This window comes from Mugil cephalus, chromosome 13 (assembly GCF_022458985.1).
Source record: "Mugil cephalus isolate CIBA_MC_2020 chromosome 13, CIBA_Mcephalus_1.1, whole genome shotgun sequence".
Taxonomy (NCBI): Eukaryota; Metazoa; Chordata; class Actinopteri; order Mugiliformes; family Mugilidae; genus Mugil; species Mugil cephalus.
Window position 1 is genome coordinate 2,144,850 of NC_061782.1, and position 27,849 is coordinate 2,172,698.

Genomic DNA, 27,849 nt, shown 5'->3' on the forward strand with positions numbered 1-27,849 from the left:
CTGAAAAGGACCGATCGAGGAAAAGTTTTCCATGCCTTTATCACATTGCACTTAGATTATTGCAACTCTCTGTACGTTGCATTGGCCAATCAGAGCTCAACCATCTACAGTTTGTCCAGAACGAAGACACGAGAGCACATAAGACCAGTGCTTTCCTCTCTTCACTGACTCCTGGTTAGGTAGGTTTTAAGATTCTTTCATTGGCTTTTAAATCTCCCTAGAATGCCTGTCTGACCTTGTGAACGTGCACCGTCCCCCCAGGGCCTTTAGGTCAGCTGACCAGATGGTCCTGCATGTTCCTCGTTCCTCGTTCCCTTCTTAAAACAAGAGGGGATCGACCTTTTGCAGTGGCCGCCCCCACACTGTGGAACGCTTTGCCTGCTTCTGTCTGGTCTGTGACCAGCCTTCACACTGTTAAAACCGGCCTTCAGACCCACCTTTTTACCCTAGCCTTTGGCTGAGTGAGTCACCCATTCTCATCTTTTGCTTCACTTTTATTTCACTGTTTTTACTGTTTTGCTTTCATTGCTGTTGATTATTTTATCCTGTTAAGCACTTTGGTTGGCCTTGGCTTTTTACATGTGCTATATTAATAAAAGTGACATTGACACTGACATTAGATTTTCCTTTTATTTGCTCACTTTGCATTTTGTAAATTGACAATTTACAAAAGTGACAATTGAAAGCGTTGTTAGTTTAGTACTTTTTTTCACATACATAACATGTTACAGTTTTTAAAGTTTTCATACTCATTAGTGAAATATCTTCCTGTTCAGTTTCACTGAAGTCTTCTTCACACCTAAGGTTCGAAGCTGCTTTAATTTTAACAGTTTATACATTTACTTTCATATATTTAACTTTTTTAACTATTTCTTTATAATCTCTACATTTTTTATTTTATATCTAACTTTAAAAGGTGTGAGATCTCACCTGAATGAGTTCCTCTCACTGGTGTTGGTTCTGTCCTCTGCATCTAAACAGTCTACAGCAGAACGTGACATGTAGGAAGGTTCATATATGCAAATCTGCTCATATAAGAAAATGAGATATGAGGTCAAACATAATTAAAATGACCACAGGAATCATCACGTAAGATATCAACAAGTATTATTTCAACACAGCATCCCCCAAGAATCATTTAAAACCAACTTTGTATCAATATCCAGGTTGTGTTTTAGTTTCATCTTCTTTATTTTTATGTTGTGCTTTTTGTAAATTACAGAGACACAGTGTGATCAGTGTTCATACATCACATCTTTTCCCAGGGAACGCTGTAAAAACATAAACAGCAGCTCATTTACCTACAGTGTGAAAAGGTGTTTGGCCCTTCCTGGTTTCATATTACAGTCCAGCCACTCCTCAAGATATTAGACCACTTTCTAAGCTTTCTTTTGTTATCCAAGTTGTTAGAAGAAAATAGTTTTTAATCAGATTCTGTCCTTCTTAAATCAGAACAATATATTTGAATATTCCAGTCAGGGTTTTGTGAACACCACAGCACAGAGACAGCTCTGTTAAGGGTAACAAATGACCTCCTCTGTGCTGCGGATGCCGGCAAATGTTCCATCATAATTCTTTTACAACTCAGCACAGCCTTCGCCCTAAAATTCTCCTCCATCGCCTGTCACACTGGGCTGGCATCTCCGGTCCTGCCTTGGATTGGTTCTGCTTCCACATCTCAAACAGAAAATTCACTGTTTCCATTGGTAGCTCCTCTTCCACACCTGAAAATATTACCTCTGACAACCTCTGACCCGGAAACAGTTATTCATGCATCCATATAATCCAGGCTGGACTACTGCAATTCCCTCTACTCAAGTATTACCCAGAACAGCATCTCCAGTATCCAACTAGTCCAAAACGCTGCCGCCCGGTTATTAACAAGGTCAAAGATGCAGAGAAGACAGTGAGTAGATGGCCAGTAGGATCAAAGGAAGGCCGATGCAGATGGTGACTAATGTAAAAATATATACAATGATTCCCTCTTTTCCAAAATAGCAGCCATTAGCTTCGCAGAATAGGAAATATTTGTTGAAGCTGTTGTTTTTGTTCGATGTGGTGTCGATGTTGAAATATTCCATTGTTCAATTTGAATCCTGGTGTTTGAGAGATTAGAGAGATTATCTGTCTGATGTCATTCAGTGATGTCCATGAAGCTTTGAGGTATACGTTGAACACAGTATACCTTTAGTTCAGTATAAATGTTGGAGAGAAACAAGGAGGAAGAAAGAAACAACTGCAGGATGAAGGTGTTCAGTACATATGTGAACAATCAATGATGAATGAATGAATAAATTAACTTTTTTGTTGTTTTTCATGAAATTGTGCTTAGCTTCTTTATAAACAGTCAACTAGGTAAAATAACATCAACTTAGGACAAATAAGCCCTAATAACGCCTAAAACTTTAACCTCTATTGTTCCCCATTCCTCCAGCAGTTTAACCAACACCGTCCTCACATCTACTACTGTTCGCAACCACAATTCAACACAACTGCCACAAGAACAATGCACTGGACTCTGCACTGCTGCAGGCTCACACTCCATCTACACACCCCATACAGCCCCCCTCCACCAGTTTGCTTGTTCCTCGGTTACTTAAGGCAATGTTACTGTATGTGTCACTGGGTGACTGTATAAGGTGATGACAAGATTGTGTGTTTTAATGTATTTTATATTGTAATTACATGTTAGTTGCAAAGTAGGAGAATATCAGAGTAGCAGCACGATTCAGTGTTATTTGATTTATAGTGTCAATAACAAAACAAATTGTCTCAAGACGTTTTACAAAACCTGATCTTAAAATATAACAGGAAAAAACCTTGAGCAGAACCCAACTGAACAGTAACGCGTCACAGTTTTTTAAAGTTTTAATTCAACTATATTTTTCATGCTGAAATGTTATTTTTATGGTCTCTTTCTATTATAGTGTATGTACATAAGTGAAATACTTCCTCCACGCATTCTTCATACCTACATTTAAAAGCTACTTTGATTGTCGCATTTTCAACATTTACTTTCATATATTTAACTTTTTTGTTATTTCTTAATAATCACTACATGTGAGATGTTTTAATATATATATTTACCTTTAAAAGTTAAAAAGATCTCACCTGAATGAGTTTCTCTCACTGGTGTTGGTCTGTCCTCTGCATCTAAACAGTCTACAGCAGAATGTGACAGGTAGGAAGGTTCATATATTCAAATCTGCTTTTATGAGGAAATGAGAAATGAGGTCAGATATAATTAAAACGACCACAGGAATCATTATGACACATATCAACAAATATTATTTCAACAAAACATCCTCCAAGAATCATTTAAAACAGACTTTCTATCACTGTCCAGTTTGTGTTTTTGTTTCACCTTCTTTATTTTCATGTTTCACCTTTGGTTTGTGTGAATTTATAAATTACAGAGACACAGTGTGATCAGTGTTCGTACATCACAACTTTTCCTGGGGAACTCTGTAAAAACATAAACAGCAGCTCATTTACCTACAGTGTGAAAAGGTGTTTGGCCCTTCCTGGTTTCATATTATAGTCCAGCCACTCCTCAAGAAGCCTGGCCCAAACAATTTTAGACCACTTTCTAAGCTTTCTTTTTTTTTTTTGATCTAAGGTGGTTTAAAAAATAGTTTGAATCAGATTCTGTCCTTCTTAAATCAGATCAACATATTTGAAAAATTCCAGTCAGGGTTCTGTGAACACCACAGCACAGAGACAACTCTGTTAATGGTAACAAATGACCTCCTCTGTGCTGCAGATGCCGGTGTAGCAGAGACAAATCTTTCCTGCAGCAACCAGAAAGGATGGTTGGGGCCTCTCACACTTTCACGTGGATGTTGGCTTGCCCTAACTGATGAACCCAAACCAAGGTGGTAAAAATTATGCATTCCAGGGGATTAAAGAACAATTAATCGCTCATAAAGAACACAAATTAAATTCTTGGCGCGTAAGCAACGTGGATAGTACTGTTCTCCTCCACAGATGAGAAAGAGACTTGTCGGCGCCCGGGACCACCTGGAGTGAGATGGTTCTGTCCTCTGCATCCAAACAGTTTACAGCAGAACGTGACACGTAGGAAGGTACATATATTCAAATCTGCTCATATGAGGAAATGAGAAATGAGGTCAGATATAATTAAAATTACCACAGGAATCATTATGACAGATATCAGCAAATATAGTTTCAAAAAAACATCCTCCAAGATAAATACTGAGAATATTAGTAATCATGCGTCACTTTCCCCTTTTATTTAGTTTATTAGCTTCTTGTTAAATAGTCAAGACATAAGTTAGGGGGTTGTCTTGTATCAATGCTATCATGCATAGGCCTACTGATTAACATTAGCATAATGAAATGTTTGTTTTACGTGAATTATTCCAAACTGTATTTGCCACAACAGGAAGTGGATCAAACATCTCAGTTATAATTCCCGTTAGTTAGATAGATAGGAGCATCGGTATGCAAATTTCCTTGAGGCGAGGTCCGGTTTCACCAAAACACGCCCCCCAGGGGTTTATTAACCAACGCCCTCTGGGAATAGTTACATTTTGTTTTAAAGTTTTTAGTTTTGTTTGGGTTTTTAGTAAGATCCTTGTTCTTTATGTCTTTTGCACAATCGATGTTGTCTGTCATATCTGTTCTGATATGTCGTCTTTTTGAGCCTGAGCTTTGGTTTTGGTCATTTTTGTTATTCACGTAAAGTCTAAGTCCCAAAGGACTTATTCATTTTTATTTTTGAAATTTGTTCTTTTCCACGAATGCCCAACTCACACATGAGAGCAATAACGGATTTCGCAACAAATCCACGGCAGCCCACCTCCACTGGGCGCACACGGGCGCTCCAGCCTCGCTGCTCCGCTTCCGATGCCAACTCCGCATATATATCTCTTTTTCGCTCATTCGCCTCTTCAAGTCTGTCTTCCCACGGGACAGTTAACTCCACAAAATACACTATCCTTTCTTTCTCAGACCACAACAGCACGTCCGGTCTTTTGAGGGTCACGGCTATCTGTTGTGGGACGCTCAAGCCACCATCTAGGACAGTCCTCAGCTCCCAGTCTCCGCCCACACTTAGCTGCCCTGCATTATGCCTGAGTCTCGCTGGTCTGGCCTTATCTCCCTCCTGAACAAACATAATATGCGTATTCTCCTTTCTAGCAGTTGAGGAATTTTGCTTCAATCTGTTTTTCCTCAATTGCAGCTGCTAAGCATTTCAGAACCTAGTTGTGGCGCCAGGTGTATCTGTCTTGGCAGAGACTAACCCAACAACCTGACAAAATGTGGCTGAGAAAACACACACAAGAACAAAGTGGGCAGGCAGCATCCACATTTTAACTATTTTAATTTGCATTCCACACTGTATATATTTCTCTATATATAAAAGAGAAATGAGATATGAGGTCAAACATAATGAAAATTATCACAGGAATCATCACGTAAGATATAAACCCACAATTATTTCAACAAAACATCCTCCGAGAATCATTTAAAACAGACTTTCTGTAAATATCCAGTTTGTGTTTTTGTTTCATCTTCTTTATTTTTATGTTGCACCTTTTGTTTATGTGAATTTATAAATTACAGAGACACAGTGTGATCAGTGTTCATACATCACATCTTTTCCCAGGGAACGCTGTAAAAACATAAACAGCAGTTCATTTACCTACAGTGTGTAAAGGTGTTTTTTTGTTGTAACGGTGTATTTTATTTTTTCATTTGTTTTGCATGTTTATCACAAATGTAAATACAAGACAAAGATATCACAAGTAAACACAAGTAACAGTTTTAAATGAACGTTTGGGAGACAAACTGCTTCTATTTCACAAAAACATGGGCTAAACATTTTTTTCCACCACTGTATATATGTACATACATGAACACACACAGTGAACACATCCCAGTGAGCGTGGAGCTTTTAGGTGTTTGCTCAAGGACCCTCAGTCATGGACATAGAGGAGATTGAACCAATAACCTCAGACACAAAACTGCTTCTCTAACCACTAGGTCACAGCCAACTTAACAGTAACATGTTACAGTTTTTAACTTTTTAATTGAACTATATTTTCCATGCAGGAATATTATCTTTATAGTCTCTTTCTACTATAGTACATGTACATAAGTAACATATCTGAAAACTTATTTTATTTTGTGCCACATTTTGTGTTTCCTGTTTTATTTTGTTAAGTACTTGATTTCCTGTTGTGTTTCCTCGTGTGTTGATTGCTTATTGGTCTCACCTGTGTTGATTGTCCTCATGCGTCTCACCTGTGTCTTGTCAGCCCTCTTGTGTATATACAGCCCTGCCTTTGCCTTGGTTCTGTCGTGTCGTTATGTTACCCACGTTCCTCGTTTCCATGCCCACATTCTGCGTATCCACGCCATGTCATGACTCTTTTCTGTGATTTTTGGATTTTCCTCCCTTGTGCGGCGCCTTTTGTGAATTATTAAATACTTTTTGTTGAACTCCCTGCCTCATCTTTAGTCCTGCATCTGGGTCCTCACTTCAACACCTCCTACCTGACCACTCCCTTCACACATTCTTCATACTTACATTTCAAATCTGCTTTGTCACATTTTCAGTATTTATTTTCATATATTTAACTTTGTTATTTCTTATTCTATTTATTTAAGTTAAATGTTAAAAATCTCACTGGTGTTGTTCTGTCCTCTGCATCTAAACAGTCTACACAGAATGTGACATGTAGGAAGGTTCATATATTCAAATCCGTTCATATGAGGAAGTGAGATATCAGATATGAGGTGAATAAATATAATATGTCAGTGATTATCACATTAAGACTGTGTTTCAGTGATCAAGATGAACAATGTCACTATCAATATCACATCATCATCATCAATATGAATCAGTCTGTGAGATCTTCTACTAAAACATCCAACTAACAAACATGCATGAATAAAGAATGTAGAAAGTGCTGAGTTTGTTTTCTGTTCTCATCTTTATTCCCAGAGATAGAAACAGACTGAATGTTTAAACATGGATGATGAGCAAATGAAAGTATTTTCAGACAAGGAAGCATCACATTTCTCTTTTCCTGCTTCTAAAACACAATGATTAATTTGAAATAATATACAAAAAATAATAGCAATCTGAAAAATATATAGATGTTCAAGATCAGGCAGTCCAAAAAAAAGCAGATTATTTGTGCAAAGAAATAAAATCAGAGGACACACTGATTACAATGATATTGGCATGAATTTAGTAGAATATATATAGTAAATAGTAAAACCACTAACTTATATCTCGAATCAATCAATTCAAACAGGCATATTTCCAGATCAAATGAAAATTGAAAAGTTTATTCCCATTTATAAAAAATGGAGACAAGCATTCTTTAACAAATTATTGAGCCGTATCCTTATTACCACAGTTGTTAAAATCTTTAAAAAAAAAAATTTTGTTGACAGACTTGATTACTTCAACAAAAAACATGGCAGCCATAGACCTCATAAAACAAATATCCACAGCAATTAACAACAAAGAATATACAGTTGGTATCTTCATTGATATAAAAAAATTAACAAGGTAGAAATATATGGAATAAGAGGAATAGCACTAAATGGATTAATGAACTATTACTAACCTGGTAAACAGGTATCAGTATGTTGCTACAGATTGAATGTGGTGTGCCGCAAGGATCAGTACTGGGTGCAAGATTATTTATATTGTACTTTAATGATATCTGTAATGTGTCTAATTTGTTAAATTTTGTCTCATTCTGAGATGATACTAACTTGTTTTGTTCCAGTAAAAATGTTGAACTGCTTCTGGATTCTGTGGAAACGGAGTTAGATATTTTGAAACATTGGTTCAGTGCCAATAAATTGTCAGGAAATGTAAATAAAACTAAATATATGATGTTTGGAAATCCACAATTAATAATAAGGTCCAAATCATGACAGATAAACGTGAAAAAAATATTAAAAAGAAAATATCAAATGTCTCTTGCAATCTATATGAAGAAATTCTTAATACAAATTTGCTACAACATTATATTATCCCCTCATACTTCTATACACTACCTACTAATCATTAATCCAATTTATCTGCTTCAGAAAAGAACAATTAGAATAATCAATAGAGTTTATTGTCAGGAAACCGCAAACAAATTATTCATAACTTGTCAAATTCTCAAATTCAATGAACTTGTAGATTTCAAAATATCACTGTTGATGTACAAGGTACATATTAATCTACTACCACTACGTATCCAGAAGTTGTTTCATGAAAGACAGAGTGTGTATGAACTGAGAGGAAGTTGTGTGTTCTCATAGAATTCTTTGGAAATGGATGTTAAAGAGTCCAACACAAACCAAACTATGAAAAACTATTGAGGAATAGATATCCCATTAGATATGGATATGAGTGAGTGAATATGTTAAGTTTTTCTCTTTCATTTTTTGTATCTAAATTCATATTCTGAATGTGACTAAACTAAACTAAACTAAACTAAACTAGAGACTTCTGCCTGGATCTCTGTGTTCTGCAGTCAGAAATGGCAGCAGCACCACCTGCTGGCCACTGCCTCCTACTACAACAACTAAACTAAAACTTCTACTTCCTGCCTACATGAAGCTGACCGTGTACATGCTGTCGTTATTCATGCTGTTCATTTGGTGATTCCTGAATCTGCATTCTGCAACAACACAGTGAGACCAAAATCTTGTCTGTGGTTCCTTTCCTCATGAAAATGTACAAAATCAAGTCTGCAAGAGGACTCAGCTGAACGAGAATGTTGGACGCAAGCCAGTGATCATCGCTGATGATGACTTTGAATTGTACCAGAAACACAAAAATGACAGTGGGCATAAACAGCAGTGTGTAAATAAGCAGCACTACGACCAAAACTGCAACAATTCTTCGTTTTACATCAGAGGAGATACTGAGGGACGTAGACAGGGCTTTAAGAGTCCCACCCAGGGAGAAGATGAACAGAGGGAGGGGGAGGAGGAGGAAGACAGCAAAGATGATTTCTGTGGTCCCAAAACCAACAGATAAATACAATGGGAGGAAAAAAACAGGAGGAAGGATCCAGACTAGGACACAGGCCACCACATAAGTCTTGGTGGTTCTTCTGAATCTGTACCACAGCGGCCACGCAATGACCAGATACCTGTAATGAAAGACAGACACACATAGACAGTCTTTGAGGAGCATCAGAATTATAGACTAATAAAATGGTTACACACAGACGTAGATACACACAAACTGGATCAGACAGATAGTTACCTTTCTAGGGAGATACACACCATGAAGCCAACACTGGACAACAGACCATAATAATAAAGATAAAAGATGTCACTCAGTTTCTGCTCGTTGTTCTTGACAGCAACCCAACCAATCATGCAGAGGAGCTGAATCAGATCAGAAGTGAAGAGGTTGATGACGTAGACTGGAGCACCATGATCCTTTCTGACCTGCAGGAAAAGATTCGTAAAACGTCGGTATGTCCGATATTAACTTTTTTGCCGATATCCGATATTGTCCAAATTCTTAATTTCCGATTCCGATATCAACCGATATGGTATACCAATATATGCAAGCGTTTTTGTTTTTTTTGTTTTTTTTTTCCCGCACAGACTAAGTATGAATGAGCAAGCAACCTGTCAGCCACACTAGCTACACTCTGTTTAAGCAATATTACCCGAGAGGATGTGCTTTAACGGTGATGCGGTCAGCAAGCGTCACTGAAGTGCTCATATTACGTAAAAAGGGTAATATTGCAATTATACAACAATTACCAACAAAATAAAGCGTATAATTAAATATATATTCATGTTGATGGACATTTATATATATATAGTTTCTTAGGAATGTGCTTCCCGTGTCCATGGAAATAAATGGGGCCTGACTAATACCTGGAAAACAATCAGTCACAGCAATGGACTCTGATGTGTCTACCGTCAAAGTTTATGGAGATCGTTGAGTTGCCCGAACTGAATAAATAGCGCACATATAAACACTAAACTGCGTTGTTAGTTTAGTCTTGTTGTGACTAACATGTCTGCTGAAAAATATATTTTTCCATAGACAGACTGGCCTCCTAATTTCACATTTATTTTGAAGCCTGCGTCGTATCATGGACTCACCGGAACAGCTGACGATCCAAACATTTCCAGTAACTCCACAGAGTTGTAAAGTCCAAAAGTCAGAATGTATTGAACAAAGATCGATGGAATAATTTCCAACATTAACATGTTTTTATCTTATGGAATATTCCTCTTCAGTCCATATTAGTCCACCTTTAGCCTGTAAAAATATTTTCTCTGCGCTCACTGAACTTTTTGATCTCCGACTTGCTGTACACAAATGACTCATACCTGTACTAACAAGGCGGTCTAACAGAATATTTATTAAAGAAAGCTGAAATTATAAATTCAGATGTATTGACTTCCAGTGGACTTATTCGTATTTGTTTACATGTTATAGATTTTCAGGACGTGACAATGTGGAGATGGCGGAGTGATATTTTTAGTGATGAGTCAACCGTGTTATAACTCTAATTTGAGCACGTTCTAAATGTCTTATTGACCAATCAGATTAGTGGTCGGAACTACTTGTTGCATAATGTTTTGGCTCCGCGTGCGGTTTGATAAGGTCATCAACCGCGCGCCGGTGAATATCTTAGGACTCCACAAGCAGCAGGAGCGCGCAGCAGCACAACCCAAGCATTATGTTATTGGTTTTCATTATCGGTGGTAAAACCGATAACGATATGAAAAGATATTACAATATCTCGTATTATCGGACATCCCTTTTAAAAGGAACTAAAGCAGTTGTTAACATGTTCTGAACTTCACCTCCTCCAAATATGACATGTGGCTCTGAGCAGAAACTGCAGTCAGAGACATTTATCCATCTAAGAACCAGATGAACCAAGACTTTTACACCTGAGCCGAGTCAAAGACAATCATTTACTGACAGACTGTACACAACACATCATTATAAATACACACATCTGTTGTAATGGACTCACCAGAGAAGACAGTGAGTAGATGGCCAGTAGGATCAAAGGAAGGCCCATGCAGATGATGACTAATGTAAAAACATAAATGATGATTCCCTTTTTGCCATCGTAGCATCTATTACCATTGCAAAACTTGCAATCATAGTTGTTGAAGTTTTCTTCACAACTTTCGTTCCATGTGGTGTTCATGTTGAGATGCGCCATTGTTCAGTTTGAATCCTGGTGTTTGAGAGATTAGAAAGATTATCTTAATTTATCTTGTGTTTAGCTTCTTTATAAACATCAACAAAAAGACCCTAGACCAAAAAGACCCAAAAAGACAAGTCAACTAGGTAAAACTAACATCTGGCAGGGGGGACTACCAACATACATTAGCCCTACGCTACAACTGGGTACATCTACATGTTCTTTCTTTCCTTTCTTCAAAACGAATGCTCACTGATGTACATTGTCCCTGCATGAATATAAAAATAAAAATAAATGAATAAGTGAACATTAAAAACAGAAGCAGCAGGAGAGTGTAAAATAATTAACATTAAAAAGTGGCTTCATGATAACAATTGTAGGGGTGAAGTAGGAGAATATCAGAGTAGCAGCACGATTCAGTGTTATTTGATTTATAGTGTCAATAACAAAACAAATTGTCTCAAGACGTTTTACAAACCTGATCTTAAAATACAACAGGAAAAAACCTTGAGCAGAACCCAACTGAACAGTAACATGTTACAGTTTTTTTAAAGTTTTAATTCAACTATATTTTTCATACTGGAATGTTATTTTTATGGTCTCTTTCTATTATAGTGTATATACATAAGTGAAATACCCGAATACTTCCTCCACACATTCTTCATACCTACATTTAAAAGCTGCTTTGATTGTTGCATTTTCAACATTTACTTTCATATATTTAACTTTTTTGTTATTTCTTAATAATTACTACATGTGAGATGTTTTAAAATATATATTTACCTTTAAAAGTTAAAAAGATCTCACCTGAATGAGTTCCTCTCACTGGTGTTGTTCTGTCCTCTGCATCTAAACAGTCTACAGCAGAATGTGACATGTAGGAAGGTTCATATATTCAAATCTGCTCGTATAAGGAAATGAGATATGAGGTCAGATATAATTAAAATGATCACAGGAATCATCATGACACATATCAACAAATATTATTTCAACAAAACATCCTCCAAGAATCATTTAAAACAGACTTTCCATCACTGTCCAGTTTGGGTTTTTGTTTCATCTTCTTTATTTTTATGTTTCGCCTTTTGTTTATGTGAATTTATAAATTACAGAGACACAGTGTGATCAGTGTTCAAACATCACATCTTTTCCAGGGGAACGCTGTAAAAACATAAACAGCAGCTCATTTACCTACAGTGTGAAAAGGTGTTTGGCCCTTCCTGGTTTCATATTATAGTCCAGCCACTCCACAAGAAGCCTGGCCCAAACAATTTTAGACCACTTTCTAAGCTTTCTTTTGTTATCCAAGGTGTTAGAAGAAAATAGTTTTTAATCAGATTCTGTCCTTCTTAAATCAGAACAATATATTTGAATATTCCAGTCAGGGTTTTGTGAACACCACAGCACAGAGACAGCTCTGTTAAGGGTAACAAATGACCTCCTCTGTGCTGCGGATGCCGGCAAATGTTCCATCATAATTCTTTTACAACTCAGCACAGCCTTCGCCCTAAAATTCTCCTCCATCGCCTGTCACACTGGGCTGGCATCTCCGGTCCTGCCTTGGATTGGTTCTGCTTCCACATCTCAAACAGAAAATTTACTGTTTCCATTGGTAGCTCCTCTTCCACACCTGAAAATATTACCTCTGACAACCTCTGACCCGGAAACATTTATTCATGCATCCATATAATCCAGGCTGGACTACTGCAATTCCCTCTACTCAAGTATTACCCAGAACAGCATCTCCAGTATCCAACTAGTCCAAAACGCTGCCGCCCGGTTATTAACAAGGTCAAAGAAAAGAGGCCACATCACTCCCATTCTTGCATTACTACATTGGCTCACTGTTCATTTTCGGCTCACTTCTAAATTCTTCTGCTTGTTTATAAAATTCCTGCATGGTCTCGCCCATTCATATATATCTGAGCTTCTCACCCCTTACACCACCACCAGAACCCTCAGGACCGGGCCTTTTCTGTTGCAGCCCCTCGGCTCTGGAACTGCTTGCTAGAGACTGTTGGGAGTTCTGACTCCGTGAGGCTTTTAAAAAGCACCTTAAGACCCATCTTTATTCCATGGCTTTCAGTGGCATTTGATCTGTTTGTATTTCCTCATCTGGTCGCACTGGGTGTTAATAGCTTTTCATTTGTTGACACAGTGATGTTGATCTGTAATCTACATGTTTATATGACATGGTAAATGTGAAGCACTTTGGTGCAAATGCTCTTTGCTTTCAAGGTGCTATGAAAATGAAATAAACTTAAACTTTTTTTTTTTCCTGTTTATTACAAATGTAAATACAAGACAAAGATATCACAACTAAACACAAGATGCAGTTATGAAATGAATGTTTGGGAGACAAGTTCCTACTATTTAACAAGGGTGTCTGAAAACTTTTTTCCTCCACTCTATATATGTCCATACAGGAACTTACATACTGGACACATCTAAGTGAGCATGGAGCTTTTAGGTGTTTGCTCAAGGACCCTCAGTCATGGACATAGAGAAGCAGTTTTATTTTATTTTTTATTTATCTAACCACTAGATCACAACCAATTTAACAGTAACATGTTACAGTTTTTAACATTTTAATCTCTCTTTCTAGACTTTTGTACAATTTCTAAACTTTTTGTTTGTTATTTCTTAATAATCACTTTATTTTAGTTACTGGTGTTGGTTCTGTCCTCTGCATCTAAACAGTCTACAGCAGAATGTGACATGTTCACATGTTCAATCCACTCATATGAGGAAGTGAGGTATCAGATATGTGGTGAATAAATATAATATGTCAGTCCATGATCAGGTGTCAGTGATTATCACATTAAGACTGTGTTTCAGTGATCAAGCTGAACAATGTCATTATCAATATCACATCATCATCATCAATATGAATCAGTCTGTGAGATCTTGGATGGATAACGAGCAAATTAAAGTATTTTCAGTCACAGTTGAGTGGAATTAGACAACAATACATACAAAAAACATGAAGAAACAATATCAAATTTGAAACAATATACAGAACATTAACAGCACTCTGGAAAATATAGGTAGATGGGAAAAATAAGGGCATTCTGTATATACAGAGTGGAATGGAAATTAAAATAGCTAAAATTTGGTAATATAATACAATTTCTAAGGTTATACAATGTAGGCAGTGAGATAGGTTGTTCAAGATCAGGCAGTCCAAAAAAAGCAGATTATTTATGCAAAGAAATAAAATCAGAGTACACACTGATTACAATGATATTAACATGAATTTCATAGAATATATAAAACCAGTAACTTATATATTGAATTTATCAATTCAAACAGGTGTATTTCCAGATCAAATGAAAATTGTAAAGTTCATTCACATTTACAAAAATGGAGACAAGCATTTTTCAACAAATTATGGAGCCATGGATTAATTAACTATCTTTTAAACAGGTATCAGTATGTTCAGATTCATGACAACAAGTCTGACTTGCTACAGATTGAATGTGGTGTTCCGCAATGATCAGTACTGGGTCCAATAGTATTCATATTGTACATATTGTATCTGTGATGTGTCTAATTTGTTAAATTTTGTCTTATTTGCTGATGATACTAATTTGTTTTGTTACCACTAAAAATGTTGAACTACTTCTGGATTCTGTGGAAACGGGGTTAGATGTTTTTGAAACATTGGTTCAGTGCCAATAAATTATCATTAAATGTAAATAAAAGTAAATATATGGTCTTTGGAAATTATACAATTAATATTAAGGTTCAAATCAAGGACAGATAAAATTGAAATAGAAAGAGTTTATGAGAATAAGTTGTTGTGACTAGTTATTGACCATGAATTATGTTGGAAACCACATATTGTTTATATTAAAAAGAAAATATCAAACATCTCTTGCAATCTTATATAAAGAAATTGTTAATACAAAATTGATACAACATTATATTATCCATATTATCCCCTCATACCACTACCACATCATACACTACCTACTGATCACTAATCCCATTTATCTGCTTCAGAAAAGAGAAATTAGAATCATCAATAGAGTTGATTGTCAGGAAACCACAAACAAATGATTCATAACTTGTCAAATTCTGAAATTCAATGAACTTGTATATTTCAAAATATCACTGTTGATGTACAAGGTACATATTAATCTACTACCACTACGTATCCAGAAGTTGTTTCATAAAAGACAGAGTGTGTATGAACTGAGAGGAAGTTGTGTGTTCTCATAGAATTCTTTGGAAATGGATGTTAAAGAATCCAACACAAACCAAACAATGAAAAACTATTGAGGAATAGATATCCCATTAGATATAGATATGAGTGAGTGAATATGTTAAGTTTTTCTCTTTCATTTTTTGTATCTAAATTCATATTCTGAATATGACTAAACTAAACTAAACTAAACTAGAAACTTCTGCCTGGATCTCTGTGTTCTGCAGTCAGAACTGGCAGCAGCACCACCTGCTGGCCACTGCCTCCTACTACAACAACTAAACTAAAACTTCTACTTCCTGCCTATATGAAGCTGACTGTGTACATGCTGTCGTTATTCATGCTGTTCATCTGGTGATTCCTGAAGCTGCATTCTGCAACAACACAGTGAGGCCAAAATCTTGTCTGTGGTTCCTTTCCTCATGAAAAAGTACAAAATCAAGTCTGCAAGAGGACTCAACTGAACAAGAATGTTGGACGCAGTCCAAAGTTCAAAGCCCGTTATTGGCAGTGGCACTAACCAAAAGACATAGGGCAGGAACAGCAGTATGTAAATAAGCAGCACTACGACCAAAACTGCAACAATTCTCCTTTTTTCATCAGAGGAGACACTGATGGATGCAGACAGGGCTTTAAGAGTCCCACCCAGGAAGAAGATGAACAGAGGGAGGGGGAGGAGGAGGTAGAGAACAAAGATGATTTTCGCGATCAGATTATCAATCCTGAAATAGTATGGGAGAACATAAACAAGAGGAAGGATCCAGACTAGGACACAGACCACCACAGAGGTCTTGATGGTTCTTCTGAATCTGTACCACAGCGGCCAGACGATGAGCAAATACCTGTAATGAAAGACAGACACACATAGACAGTCTTTGAGGAGCATCAGAATTATAGACTAATAAAATGGTTAGACACAGACGTAGATACACACAAACTGGATCAGACAGATAGTTACCTTTCTAGGGAGATACACACCATGAAGCCAACACTGGACAACAGACCATAATTATATATGCGAATAAAAGTGAACAACATGTCTGTGTTTGAGTTCATGATAGCCACTCGACCAATCATGCAGAGGAGCTGAACCAGATCAGAAATGAGGAGGTTGATGATGTAGAGTGGAGCACCGTGATCCTTTCTGACCTGCAGGAAAACATTGGTAAAAGGAACTAAAGCAGTTGTTAACATGTTCTGAACTTCACCTCCTCCAAATATGACATGTGGCTCTGAGCAGAAACTGCAGTCAGAGACATTTATCCATCTAAAAACCAGATAAACCGAGACTTTTACACCTGAGCCGAGTCAAAGACAATCATTTACTGACAGACTGTACACAACACATCATTATAAATACACACATCTGCTATAATGGACTCACCAGAGAAGACAGTGAGTAGATGGCCAGTAGGATCAAAGGAAGGCTGATGCAGATGATGACTAATGCAAAAACATATACGATGAATGCCCTTTTGCCAAAATAGCAGGCATTAGCTTCGCAGAATAGGAAATTGCTGATAAAGTCGTTGTCATATTTGTAGCTGTTGCTTTTGCTGTTGTTTTTTTCTTCATAACTTTCGTTCCATGTGGTGCTGATGTTGAAATGTGCCATTGTTCAGTTTGAATCCTGGTGTTTGAGAGATTAGAGAGATTATCTGTCTGATGTCATTCAGTGATGTCCATGAAGCTTTGAGGTGTACGTTGAACACAGTATACTTTTAGTTCAGTATAAATGTTGGAGAGAAACAAGGAGGAAGAAAGAAACAACTGCAGGATGAAGGTGTTCAGTACGTATGTGAACTAACTCTTTATTAGTTATTGGCCATATGAAAAAATAAAATAACATTGTTTTCTGTTGATAATAGTGTCAAGACAAAATGATCATGATAAAATAATATCAATTAAGTAATAATAATCTAATGATATAACCCTAATCGTCCGGGCTGCAGTTACAAGGAGTTTGTTCTCTGCATTGAACACATCAAATGCTTATTAAAGGAACCTCAGTTATGAACATAGAGGAGATTGAACCAGTAAAGTCACAGTAATAAAACTGCTTCTCTGACCATTAGAAACTGCTTCTCTGACCAACTTAACAATAAAATGATACAGTTTTAACTTTTTAATTCAACTATATTTTCCGTGCAGGAATATTATTTTTATCGTCTGTTTGTAGTGACATATCTGTACATACCCTGCAGCACATCTTTTTCACAGTCACATTGGATACTTAATGAACACACTTCAGGAGAAAAGACTCGATATTTACCTTTAAAAGTTGTAAGATCGCACCTGAAAGAGTTCCTTCCTCTCGCTTGTGTTGGTTCTGTCCTCTGCATCTAAACAGTCTACAGCAGAATGTGACATGTAGCAGGTGTCTAATCATTTACATCTGCTCCCTTTTGAGGAAGTGAACTATGTGATCAGATATAATGAAAATGTATATCAGAATCAAAGGGAAAAATATCAGCAGGCATTATTTTAACAATTTAAAAAAGTATGAAACAGACTTTATTACAATACAGTTTGAGGGTTTGTTTTATCTTTGTTAATTATAAGTTGCACCAAATATTTTTGGGTGTTAATAATTAATAAATGACTGAGACGCAGCGTGATCTATGTTTAGCCCTGGAGCTGTTGCAGATCATCAGACAAGCTTTCATTGTTCGTGTGTCACATTTCTTACTTGAGAACTTTATTTATAGACATAGACAGCAGCTCATTTACCTGTCTGGTGCATCAAACAACAACGTGTCCTGTTTTCAGTCAGAGTTACAGTCATGATTCATGAAACCTGCTGAAGGTGTTGAGGTCTGGAAACATATCAGATATGAGGTGAATAAATATAATATGTCAGTCCATGATCAGCTGTCAGTGATTATCACATTCAGACTGTGTTTCAGTGATCAAGCTGAACAATGCCACTATCAATATCACATCATCATCATCAATATGAATCAGTCTGTGAGATGTTCTACTTGTGATTTCTCATTTATTTGGGTCTCCATTAGCTTTGGCCAAGGCCATCACTATTCTTCTTGGAGTCCACACCTAACACAGTTATCTCTCCTACTGCAGTACTCAGTTACTCAAAACGCATCACAAAACGAAACGACACAAACAACAACTAAAAAGGACCTCAAAACAATCTACAAAACAAAACAAAACAGGAAGGAAAAATCACATATGTAGTATGTGCAGTACAGGACCTAGCTCCAGGTAGCAGCAACACCAGAATGTAGTTCTTGGATAATTAATAAATGGTCAAATGGTCAGTTATATATCTGCTTATATGAGAAGTGATTCAAGTATATTAAATATATAGTTTGGATCTCATAAAACCATTTAGACTTAGACATTGATTAGTTATATGCAGTCAGTAGCCTCAACTGAACACCAGCAGACACCAGGATGTTTTTCAATCATTCTTAAAAATATATTTGTTATTTTCTTCTACTAAAACATCCAACTAACAAACATGCATGGATAAAGATAGTAGAAAGTGCTGAGTTTGTTTTCTGTTCTCCTCTTTATTCCCAGAGACAGAAACAGCCTAAATGTTTAAACATGGATGATGAGCAAATGAAAGTATTTTCAGACAAGGAAGCATCACATTTCTCTTTTCCTGTTACTGACTGTATGGACACACTGAAGTGATCAGACATGAGACATTGTTTATTTATCCTACGTATGGGAAATTTCAATGTCACGTTTGAGCAGAATTAGACAAATGTTTACACAAAAGACGATAAAAAACTAACAAATTTGAAAGAATTTACAAAGAGAGAACAACACTCTGAAAAATACATACATACACAGTGTAGAATGGGAATTACAATTGATAAAAATTGGTAATATAATATAATAAACTTATAAAAAAGGAAGAGTGAAATATGTTTGGGGAGATAAGCAGTGATGGGAGTAACGGCGTTACTTTTTTCAGTAACGGGGTAATCTAACTAATTACTGTTTCCATCATTATAACGCCGTTTCCGTTTAACGCCATATCCGCCTGTTGCATTATGACTCGACGGTCTGACAGACTGGATCAGTGTAGAAGCTTCAGCTCAAAAACGAGTTTTGATCTACTCTCTACTCCCTGAAGAGCAGAGATTGTTGTTCCTTTTTTTTTCAAACAAATCAAATGTTTTGTTACAGGATCGTTAAAGAAGCGCATAGGTGAACGGCGACTGTGTTTATATCCAGCTAGTATAGTGATCTCCCACTTTAACGATCATGGCAGCGCTCTGCATCCGAGAAAAGGGGGGATTTACCGGGCTCTGTGCAGGACACAGTGATTTACTCTAATATCAGCAGCCTTTTGAATTCTTCAGGTCATCAAAAATTGTTAACTTTATCTGCAATGTACGCGATGACGTATGAGGGAAGAAAAAACAGCTCTCGCAGGGGGAGGTCCGGACTTTTGCCTACGTAAATTATTAAACATATTTAAATTTAAAAAAAGGAAGAGTTACGCAATAGTTACTTTCCCTGGTAATTATTAAACTGTTTTGCTGCTTCAGGACCTGGAGGACTTGCTGTGATAAATGGAACCATGAATTCTACTGTCTACCAAAAAAACACAACAACCTGAATCTGAAGCCAACCTGAAAAACTGCATCACATTTCTCTTTTCCTGCTTCTCACTGCATGGACACACTGAAGTGATCAGACATAAGACAATGTTTATTAATTCCATGTATGGGAAATTTCAATGTCACAGATGTGCGTAATTAGACAAATGTTTACACAAAAGACAATAAAAAACATGAAATTTGAAAGAAAACAAAAGCCAAGTGCACTCTCAAAATGAATGACCGATGAAAATATAAATATAAGGACATTCTGTACATACAGTGTGGAATGGGAATTAAACTTACTATAAATTGCCAAATTATAAAATGCAGACAGTGAGATGTTGTGCAAAATAAGGCATTGCAAACAAAGCTGATTATTTGTACAAACAATAATATCAGACTACACACTGCTGTGTGAACCAGTGGATGGGTTAAATGGAGAGAAAGAATTCCCCACTGAGGGATCAATGGAGGAGAAACAGAATCACATCATATAGACCTTTAATTGAATAAATGATCAACAGCAGTTTTATTTAGCGCTTTATAAGCAACTAGAATAATGACACATTCAGATTCACTCTTCTAGTTTAGAAACCATCACCCTGCAGAACGCTCAGCTTTAGAGAGAAACTTCTTACTTGTTGGAAGAAATGTCAGAAATGACAGCAGCACCACCTGCTGGCCACTGCCACCTACTACAACAACTAAACTAAAACTTCTACTTCCTGCCTACATGAAGCTGACTGTGAACATGCTGTCGTTATTCATGCTGTTCATCTGATGATTCCTGAAGCTGCATTCTGCAACAACACAGTGAGGCCAAAATCTTGTCTGTGGTTCCTTTCATCATGAAAATGTATAAAATCAAGTCTGCAAGAGGACTCATCTGAAGAAGAATCTCAGACACAGTGATGAAGCTAGAGTTCATTATGTCTTCTCCTGCCAGTAACCAAACGATGCTGGGCATGAACAGCAGTGTGTAAATAAGCAGCACTACGACCAAAACTGCCACAATTCTTCGTTTTTCATCAGAGGAGACACTGATGGATCCAGACAGGGCTTTAAGAGTCCCACCCAGGAAGAAGATGAACAGAGGGAGGGGGAGGAGGAGGTAGATGGCAGCGATGAGCTGTGTGATGTTATAATCAACCCAGAAATACAATGGGATTACACAAACAAGAGGAAGGATCCAGACTAAGACACAGACCACCACAGAGGTCTTGATGGTTCTTCTGAATCTGTACCACAGCGGCCAGACGATGACCAGATACCTGTAATGAAAGACAGACACACATAGACAGTCTTTGAGGAGCATCAGAATTATAGACTAACAAAATGGGTAGACACAGATGTAGATACACACAAACTGGATCAGACAGATAGTTACCTTTCTAGGGAGATACACACCATGAAGCCAACGCTGGACAACAGACCATAATGATACAGATAAAAGAAGATAATGTTGCAGTTGGTTGTCACCAAACCAATCATGCAGAGGAGTTGAATGATGTCAGAAATGAGGAGGTTGATGAAGCAGACTGGAGCACCATGATCCTTTCTGACCTGCAGGAAAACATGATGAATAGGGATGTCCGATATTGACTTTTTGCCGATATCCGATATTGTCCTAATTCTTAATTTCCGATTCCGATATCAACCGATATGGTATATCAATATATGCAGGCTTTTTTTTTTCCTTCGCCCAGACTAATTTTAGGTAGCAAACAACCTGTTAGCCACACTAGCTACACTCTGTTGTTGTTTTGGCTCCGGGTGCAGTTTGATAAGGTCATCAATCGTGCGCCAGTAAATGTCTCAGGACCCCACAAGCAGCAGCAGCAGGAGCGCGCAGCACCACAAGCCGGGGCATTATGTTATCTGTTTTCATTATCGGTGGCAAAGCCGATTACAATATCAACAGATATTACAAAAATAGACTAATATTGGCCGATATCATCGGTTGGCCGATATTATCGGCCATCCTGAATTATTAAAAGGAACTAAAGCAATTGTTAACATGCTTCATGTTGTGGCTAAAAAGCCTTGAACCTATGTTGAGAGAATGACTACAGTCTAGTCTTTAATCGTCATATAACACAGATCATTTATTAAGTAGAGATAGAAGTAGTTCACTGAGTAAAAGTCAACAAGAATTAAACAGAACTAGTATCTTTTCATTGATGTTCAATACGGCTGCTACAGACTGACAAAGGTTTTCTATGTGCAGAGAATATTTATCGAATACAGATACTGACAGACTGTACACAACACATCATTATAAATACACACATCTGTTATAATGGACTCACCATAGGCGACAGTGAGTAGATGGCCAGTAGGATCAGAGGAAGGCTGATGCAGATGTTGATCCATGTAAAAACATAAAATATGAATCCTTCACTGCCTTCAAAGCAGTCAAAGTTGTCAGGTGAGTCTTGATGAATGTTGATGCTGATGTTGTTGTCATTAAAACCTTTATCCCACAAGGTGTTGTTAATGTACAAGTCCTCCATTGTTCAATATTTACCTCTATAAAGTTGTAAGATCTCACCTGAATGAGTTCCTCACTCTAGTGTTGGTTCTGTCCTCTGCATCTAAACAGTCTACAGCAGAATGTGACATGTAGCAGGTTTCTGATTATTTAATTCTGCTCATATGAGGAAGTGAGATATGAGGTCAGATGTGATCATTTTCTTTCAATGGAAACATCTTCCTTGAATCATTTAGCACTTCACATTCGTACAACAGACTTACCATTCATACAGTTTGAGTTTTTTTCCACTTTCTTTCTTTTGATGTTGCACTGGATATTTTTGTTTGTCTCATCTCATCTCATCTCATCTCATCTCATCTCATCTTCTTCTACCTCTTATCCTCACTAGGGTCATGGGGTTGCCTGACCCTATCCCAGCTGTCATCGACTATAGACTGGCACCCTGGACAGGTCTCCAGTCTATCTCAGGGCTAACGCAGAGACCAACAACAATACACACTCACACCTAGGGACAATTTAGAACCACCAGTTAACGAGCATGTCTTAGGATGGTCAGAGGAAACCCACACAGACACATTGAAAACATGCAAACTCCACCCAGATAGGACCTTCTCACTGGGAGGCATCGGTGCTAACCACCACGCCACTGTGCCACACGGATTACATTATTATTATTATTATTATTATTATTATTATTATTATTATTATTATTATTATTATTGTTATTATTTTGGCCTGGGGTTTTCAAAGCCTGTTTTGAGCATCAAGCCAGGAAAAATACTGCACTCTTGAAACTATGTTCAAAACCACTGTTTTCATGATGTAAAGACCAATGTCTGAACCATGCTCTGGACCAGCGGGAACAACAGTCAAGTGGCACTGTCAGCTTTGGCGAAGATTAGGGAGGTGATGGTGATGCAGCTAGGGTTCAGAATAAAAGTATTTAATGAAAATAAAAGGAAACAAAAGGCGCTGTGGAAGGCAGGATAATCCAAAAGTCAAAGAAAAACACAAGAACGTAGAAAACCTGGCATGACACGAGATAAACACAGGAACACTGGAGACTTTGGATGTTACGCTTGAAGCAGACGCTCAACACAGTGTCGACCTTTCAAAGTAGAAGTATCACGACAACAGCGTTCAATGCCTCGCTTCATAGAGCAAAAAAGCATGTGACTCCTCAAATGAAGCTTCATTACGACATACGTATCGGCGTACTGAATTCAAGGCGGGGTTTTCAATATCACACTGTATATAAATAGCCACAATTCCTCAAAATGTCGTAGGTTTTTGAGAGGAGAGTTTTGTGTACATCATCGATTTACAGTTAAGGAGAGTGAGTTTCCAGGTAAGAATAGTATAACATTAGCTTAGCTTGCGTACTTACATTGGCACATAGGCATTCACACATTGTACATGTATTGACTTACATACTGTACTTACATACATGCATACCTACATACATACATACTAACCACACATACGGAGAAACAAGTATTTTATACAACCGTTGTCACCACAGTCCCTAGTTGCAAAAGCATTTTACTTTTGTTATTTTTTATTTCTATCAATCACCCAAAAGCATATAACTTACACTATTATATTAAGTCACAACCACATCAGTATATCATTATTTTATTGAATATACATCAAGCATTTCAAAATGCACATACTTTAGATCCTTTATTGTTAAACACTACCTCACTGTTTCACGACCCTTTGCGCTGGTTCCTTTGAATGCTACATATACTTTTTTCCAGCAGCTGTCGCTACATTTAATTGTACCAAATGCTTCAAAACACTGAACCACTTCAACACAATTGCTTCAGACTGATTCAGTGTTTCAGAAAGCTTCGGTTTCTCCATCACTACTGGAGACAAATACCACAGAGAGATGATGAAGTGGGCAAAAAGGACGCAACAGAGAACAAAGGGAGAGGCAAGACAGCATCAGTTTTTCAAGGTCCACTTGCAGACAGTTTTTGAAGGAACTCAGCTGGTAGGTAGTTCCAAACATCTTGGAGAAATAACCACAGATCTTCTGTGGATGTAGGCTTCCTCAAATCCCATCACTTCCAGGACTTCTTGTTCTTCTTTCCTCTGAAGATAGCTCTTAATGACCTTGGTAGGATGTTTGGGCTCTTTGTCCTGCTGCAGAATAAACTTGGGGCCAAACATCCTCTTCCCTGATGGTATTGATGATGGATAAGTAACTCCCCGTATTTCTCAGCATTGGGGACCATTAATCCTGGACAAATCTCAAACTCCATTTGCACAAATGCAGGCCCAAGCTTTCAAGGAGCCTCCACCATGCTTCACTGTTGCCTGCAGACACTCATTATTGTAGCTCTCTCCAGCCCTTCAGTGAACAAACTGCGTTCTGCTACAGTCAAATATTTCAAATTTTGAGTCATCAGTCCAGATCACCTTCTGTATACATATATATATGACTTTAAATCTGCTCATATGGGGAAGTGAGATAAGTGGTCAGATATAATTAAAATGATTACAGGAATCATAAAAATATCCACCAATATTTTTTCAACAAGTCAGTTTTTGTTTCAACGGAAACAACAGAATCATTTAACACTATCTATGTCACTATGTCAACACTTCACAACAGACTTTCTATTAATCCAGTTTGAGGGTTTGTTGTGTTCATGCATCACATCTTGTTTCCTGGGAACTCTGTAAACATAAACAGTGTAAAAAAGTGATTGCCCCTCTCTGGTAACACAAGTAAACAACATTTTTCAAATGAATGTTTGTATTATGAAACCGTTTTGCTGCAAAAAAAAAAAAATAAAAAAATAACAGCTCTCACAGGGGGGAGGTCCAACCCGGGACTTTTGCCTACGTGTTAGCGGTATATGTCTACCAGTTGAGGTCTGAGGTGCAATAAATATTAAACGTTCTGTGTCAGTATGTGTCTATACAATTATACTCTAAGCAACTGGGTTGTGAAATCTACTAAGAAAAAAAATTAAATTATTAAACATATTTAAACTTAAAAAAAGGAAGAGTTACGCAATAGTTACTTTCCCTGGTAATTATTTAACTGTTTTGCTGCTTCAGGACCTGGAGGACTTGCTGTGATAAATGGAACCATGAATTCTACTGTCTACCAAAAAAACACAACAACCTGAATCTGAAGCCAACCTGAAAAACTGCATCACATTTCTCTTTTCCTGCTTCTCACTGCATGGACACACTGAAGTGATCAGACATAAGACAATGTTTATTAATTCCATGTATGGGAAATTTCAATGTCACAGATGTGCGTAATTAGACAAATGTTTACACAAAAGACAATAAAATGAAACATGAAATTTGAAAGAAAACAAAAACCAAGTGCACTCTCAAAAAGTATACCGATGAAAATATAAATATAAGGACATTCTGTACATACAGTGTGGAATGGGAATTAAACTTACTAAAAATTGCCAAATTATAAAATGCAGACAGTGAGATAGGTTGTGCAAAATAAGACATTGCAAACAAAGCTGATTATTTGTACAAACAATAATATCAGACTACACACTGCTGTGTGAACCAATGGATGGGTTAAATGGAGAGAAAGAATTCCCCACTGAGAGATCAATGGAGGAGAATTAAAATCACATCATATAGACCTTTAATTGAATAAATGATCAACAGCAGTTTTATTTAGCGCTTTATAAGCAACAACAACTAGAATAATGACACATTCAGATTCACTCTTCTAGTTTAGAAACTGTCACCCTGCAGAACGCTCAGCTTTAGAGAGAAACTTGGATCTCTGCTGTCTCAGTGTCAGCTGTACAACAGTTGGTGATGAGCTGCTTTAAAAGGAGGCAACATGCAGCAGACTTCTGCCTGGATCTCTGTGTTCTGCAGTCAGAAATGACAGCAGCACCACCTGCTGGCCACTGCCTCCTACTACCACACCTAAACTAAAACTTCTACTTCCTGCCTACATGAAGCTGACTGTGTACATGCTGTCGTTATTCATGCTGTTCATCTGGTGATTCCTGAAGCTGCATTCTGCAACAACACAGTGAGGCCAAAATCTTGTCTGTGGTTCCTTTCGTCATGAAAATGTATAAAATCAAGTCGGCAAGAGGACTCAGCTGAATGAGAATCTCAGACACTATGATGAATCTAGAATTCATTATGTCTTTTCCTGACAGTAACCAAATGATGCTGGGCATGAACAGCAGTGTGTAAATAAGCAGCACTACGACCAGAACTGACACAATTCTCCTTTTTTCATCAGAGGAGACACTGATGGATCCAGACAGGGCTTTAAGAGTCCCACCCAGGAAGAAGATGAACAGAGGGAGGGGGAGGAGGAGGTAGACACCTACGATGGCTTGTGTGGTCAACAAATCAACCATGAAATACAACGGGATGATACAAACAAGAGGGAGGATCCAGACTAGGACACAGAACACCACAGAGGTCTTGATGTTTTTTCTGAATCTGTACCACAGCGGCCAGACGATGACCAGATACCTGTAATGAAAGACAGACACACATAGACAGTCTTTGAGGAGCATCAGATTTATAGACTAATAAAATGGTTAGACACAGACATAGATACACACAAACTGGATCAGACAGATAGTTACCTTTCTAGGGAGATACACACCATGAAGCCAACGCTGGACAACAGAGTATAATGATGAAGACCAAAGAAAATGACTGTCTCTGAGTTTTTTTTGTCAGTCACCCAACCAATCATGCAGAGGAGTTGAATGATGTCAGAAATGAGGAGGTTGATGACGTAGACTGGAGCACCGTGATCCTCTCTGACCTGCAGGAAAACATTGGTAAAAGGAACTAAAGCAGTTGTTAACATGTTCTGAACTTCACCTCCTCCAAATATGACATCTGGCTCTGAGCAGAAACTGCAGTCAGAGACATTTATCCATCTAAAAACCAGATGAACCAAGACTTTTACACCTGAGCCGAGTCAAAGACAATCATTTACTGACAGACTGTACACAACACATCATTATAAATACGCACATCTGTTATAATGGACTCACCAGAGACGACAGTGAGTAGATGGCCAGTAGGGTCAAAGGAAGGCTGATGCAGATGATGATCCATGTAGAAACACATAGGATGAATCCCTCGTTTCCTTCATAGCAGAAAAAAGCATTGCAGAATCGGAAATAAGAGTCGGAATCATTGTGGTTGAAGCTATTTTCATCATAACTTCCTTTGCCTGTGGTGTTAATGCTAAAATGTTCCATTGTTCAGTGTGAATCCTGAATCCTCACTCTAGAGTTGGTTCTGTTCTCTGCATCTAAACAGTCCACAGCAGAATGTGACATATAGGAAGCTACACTTAAACAAATTTGTTCATCTGAGGAAGTGATATATTTGGTCAGACAGGATTAAAAT

General features: G+C 37.5%; 4 protein-coding genes across 4 annotated transcripts in view; all 4 read right to left on the bottom strand.

The window, feature by feature from the left end:
* Positions 1–8,620: 8,620 nt before the first annotated feature.
* On the bottom strand, positions 8,621–11,195 carry LOC125019040 (mas-related G-protein coupled receptor member X1-like). The gene is made up of 3 exons (XM_047603541.1): positions 11,001–11,195; positions 9,254–9,441; positions 8,621–9,137 (listed from the first exon to the last, which is right to left on the bottom strand). The coding sequence occupies exons 1-3, from the start codon at positions 11,193–11,195 to the stop codon at positions 8,621–8,623; spliced, it is 900 nt and encodes a 299-aa protein (XP_047459497.1).
* A 3,954-nt stretch (positions 11,196–15,149) lies between these two features.
* Positions 15,150–16,999, bottom strand: LOC125019041 (mas-related G-protein coupled receptor member A8-like). The gene is made up of 4 exons (XM_047603542.1): positions 16,769–16,999; positions 16,343–16,533; positions 15,744–16,226; positions 15,150–15,216 (listed from the first exon to the last, which is right to left on the bottom strand). The coding sequence occupies exons 1-4, from the start codon at positions 16,997–16,999 to the stop codon at positions 15,150–15,152; spliced, it is 972 nt and encodes a 323-aa protein (XP_047459498.1).
* Positions 17,000–20,724: 3,725 nt separating this feature from the next.
* Positions 20,725–22,477, bottom strand: LOC125019042 (mas-related G-protein coupled receptor member A4-like). Its single transcript, XM_047603543.1, has 3 exons — positions 22,274–22,477; positions 21,352–21,527; positions 20,725–21,235 (listed from the first exon to the last, which is right to left on the bottom strand). Exons 1-3 carry the CDS (start codon positions 22,475–22,477, stop codon positions 20,725–20,727), a joined length of 891 nt encoding a protein of 296 aa, XP_047459499.1.
* A 3,964-nt stretch (positions 22,478–26,441) lies between these two features.
* The window catches only part of LOC125019045 (proteinase-activated receptor 2-like), a 3,709-nt gene continuing 2,301 nt past the window's right edge, over positions 26,442–27,849 (bottom strand). The window contains exons 2-4 of the mRNA XM_047603545.1: positions 27,489–27,583; positions 27,069–27,253; positions 26,442–26,952 (exon numbers count right to left, since the gene is read on the bottom strand). Coding sequence (XP_047459501.1) covers positions 26,442–26,952; positions 27,069–27,253; positions 27,489–27,583 — 791 coding nt within the window. The remainder of the gene's footprint in view (positions 26,953–27,068; positions 27,254–27,488; positions 27,584–27,849) is intronic.

Bases quoted from the DNA above. Each gene is read 5' to 3' on its own strand.
- LOC125019040 (XM_047603541.1), bottom strand. From the start codon at position 11,195: ATGGCGCATCTCAACATGAACACCACATGGAACGAAAGTTGTGAAGAA. The intron at 9,442-11,000 runs GTGAGTCCATTA...CTTTTCCTGCAG, and splicing joins TCTACTCACTGTCTTCTCTG to GTCAGAAAGGATCATGGTGC. The intron at 9,138-9,253 runs GTAACTATCTGT...CTTTCATTACAG, and splicing joins GTGTGTATCTCCCTAGAAAG to GTATCTGGTCATTGCGTGGC.
- LOC125019041 (XM_047603542.1), bottom strand. From the start codon at position 16,999: ATGGCACATTTCAACATCAGCACCACATGGAACGAAAGTTATGAAGAA. The intron at 16,534-16,768 runs GTGAGTCCATTA...GTTTTCCTGCAG, and splicing joins TCTACTCACTGTCTTCTCTG to GTCAGAAAGGATCACGGTGC. The intron at 15,217-15,743 runs ATCACCAGATGA...TGGTTTCCTGAC, and splicing joins TGCAGAATGCAGCTTCAGGA to AATCAACTCTATTGATGATT.
- LOC125019042 (XM_047603543.1), bottom strand. From the start codon at position 22,477: ATGGAGGACTTGTACATTAACAACACCTTGTGGGATAAAGGTTTTAAT. The intron at 21,528-22,273 runs GTGAGTCCATTA...GTTTTCCTGCAG, and splicing joins TCTACTCACTGTCGCCTATG to GTCAGAAAGGATCATGGTGC. The intron at 21,236-21,351 runs GTAACTATCTGT...CTTTCATTACAG, and splicing joins GTGTGTATCTCCCTAGAAAG to GTATCTGGTCATCGTCTGGC.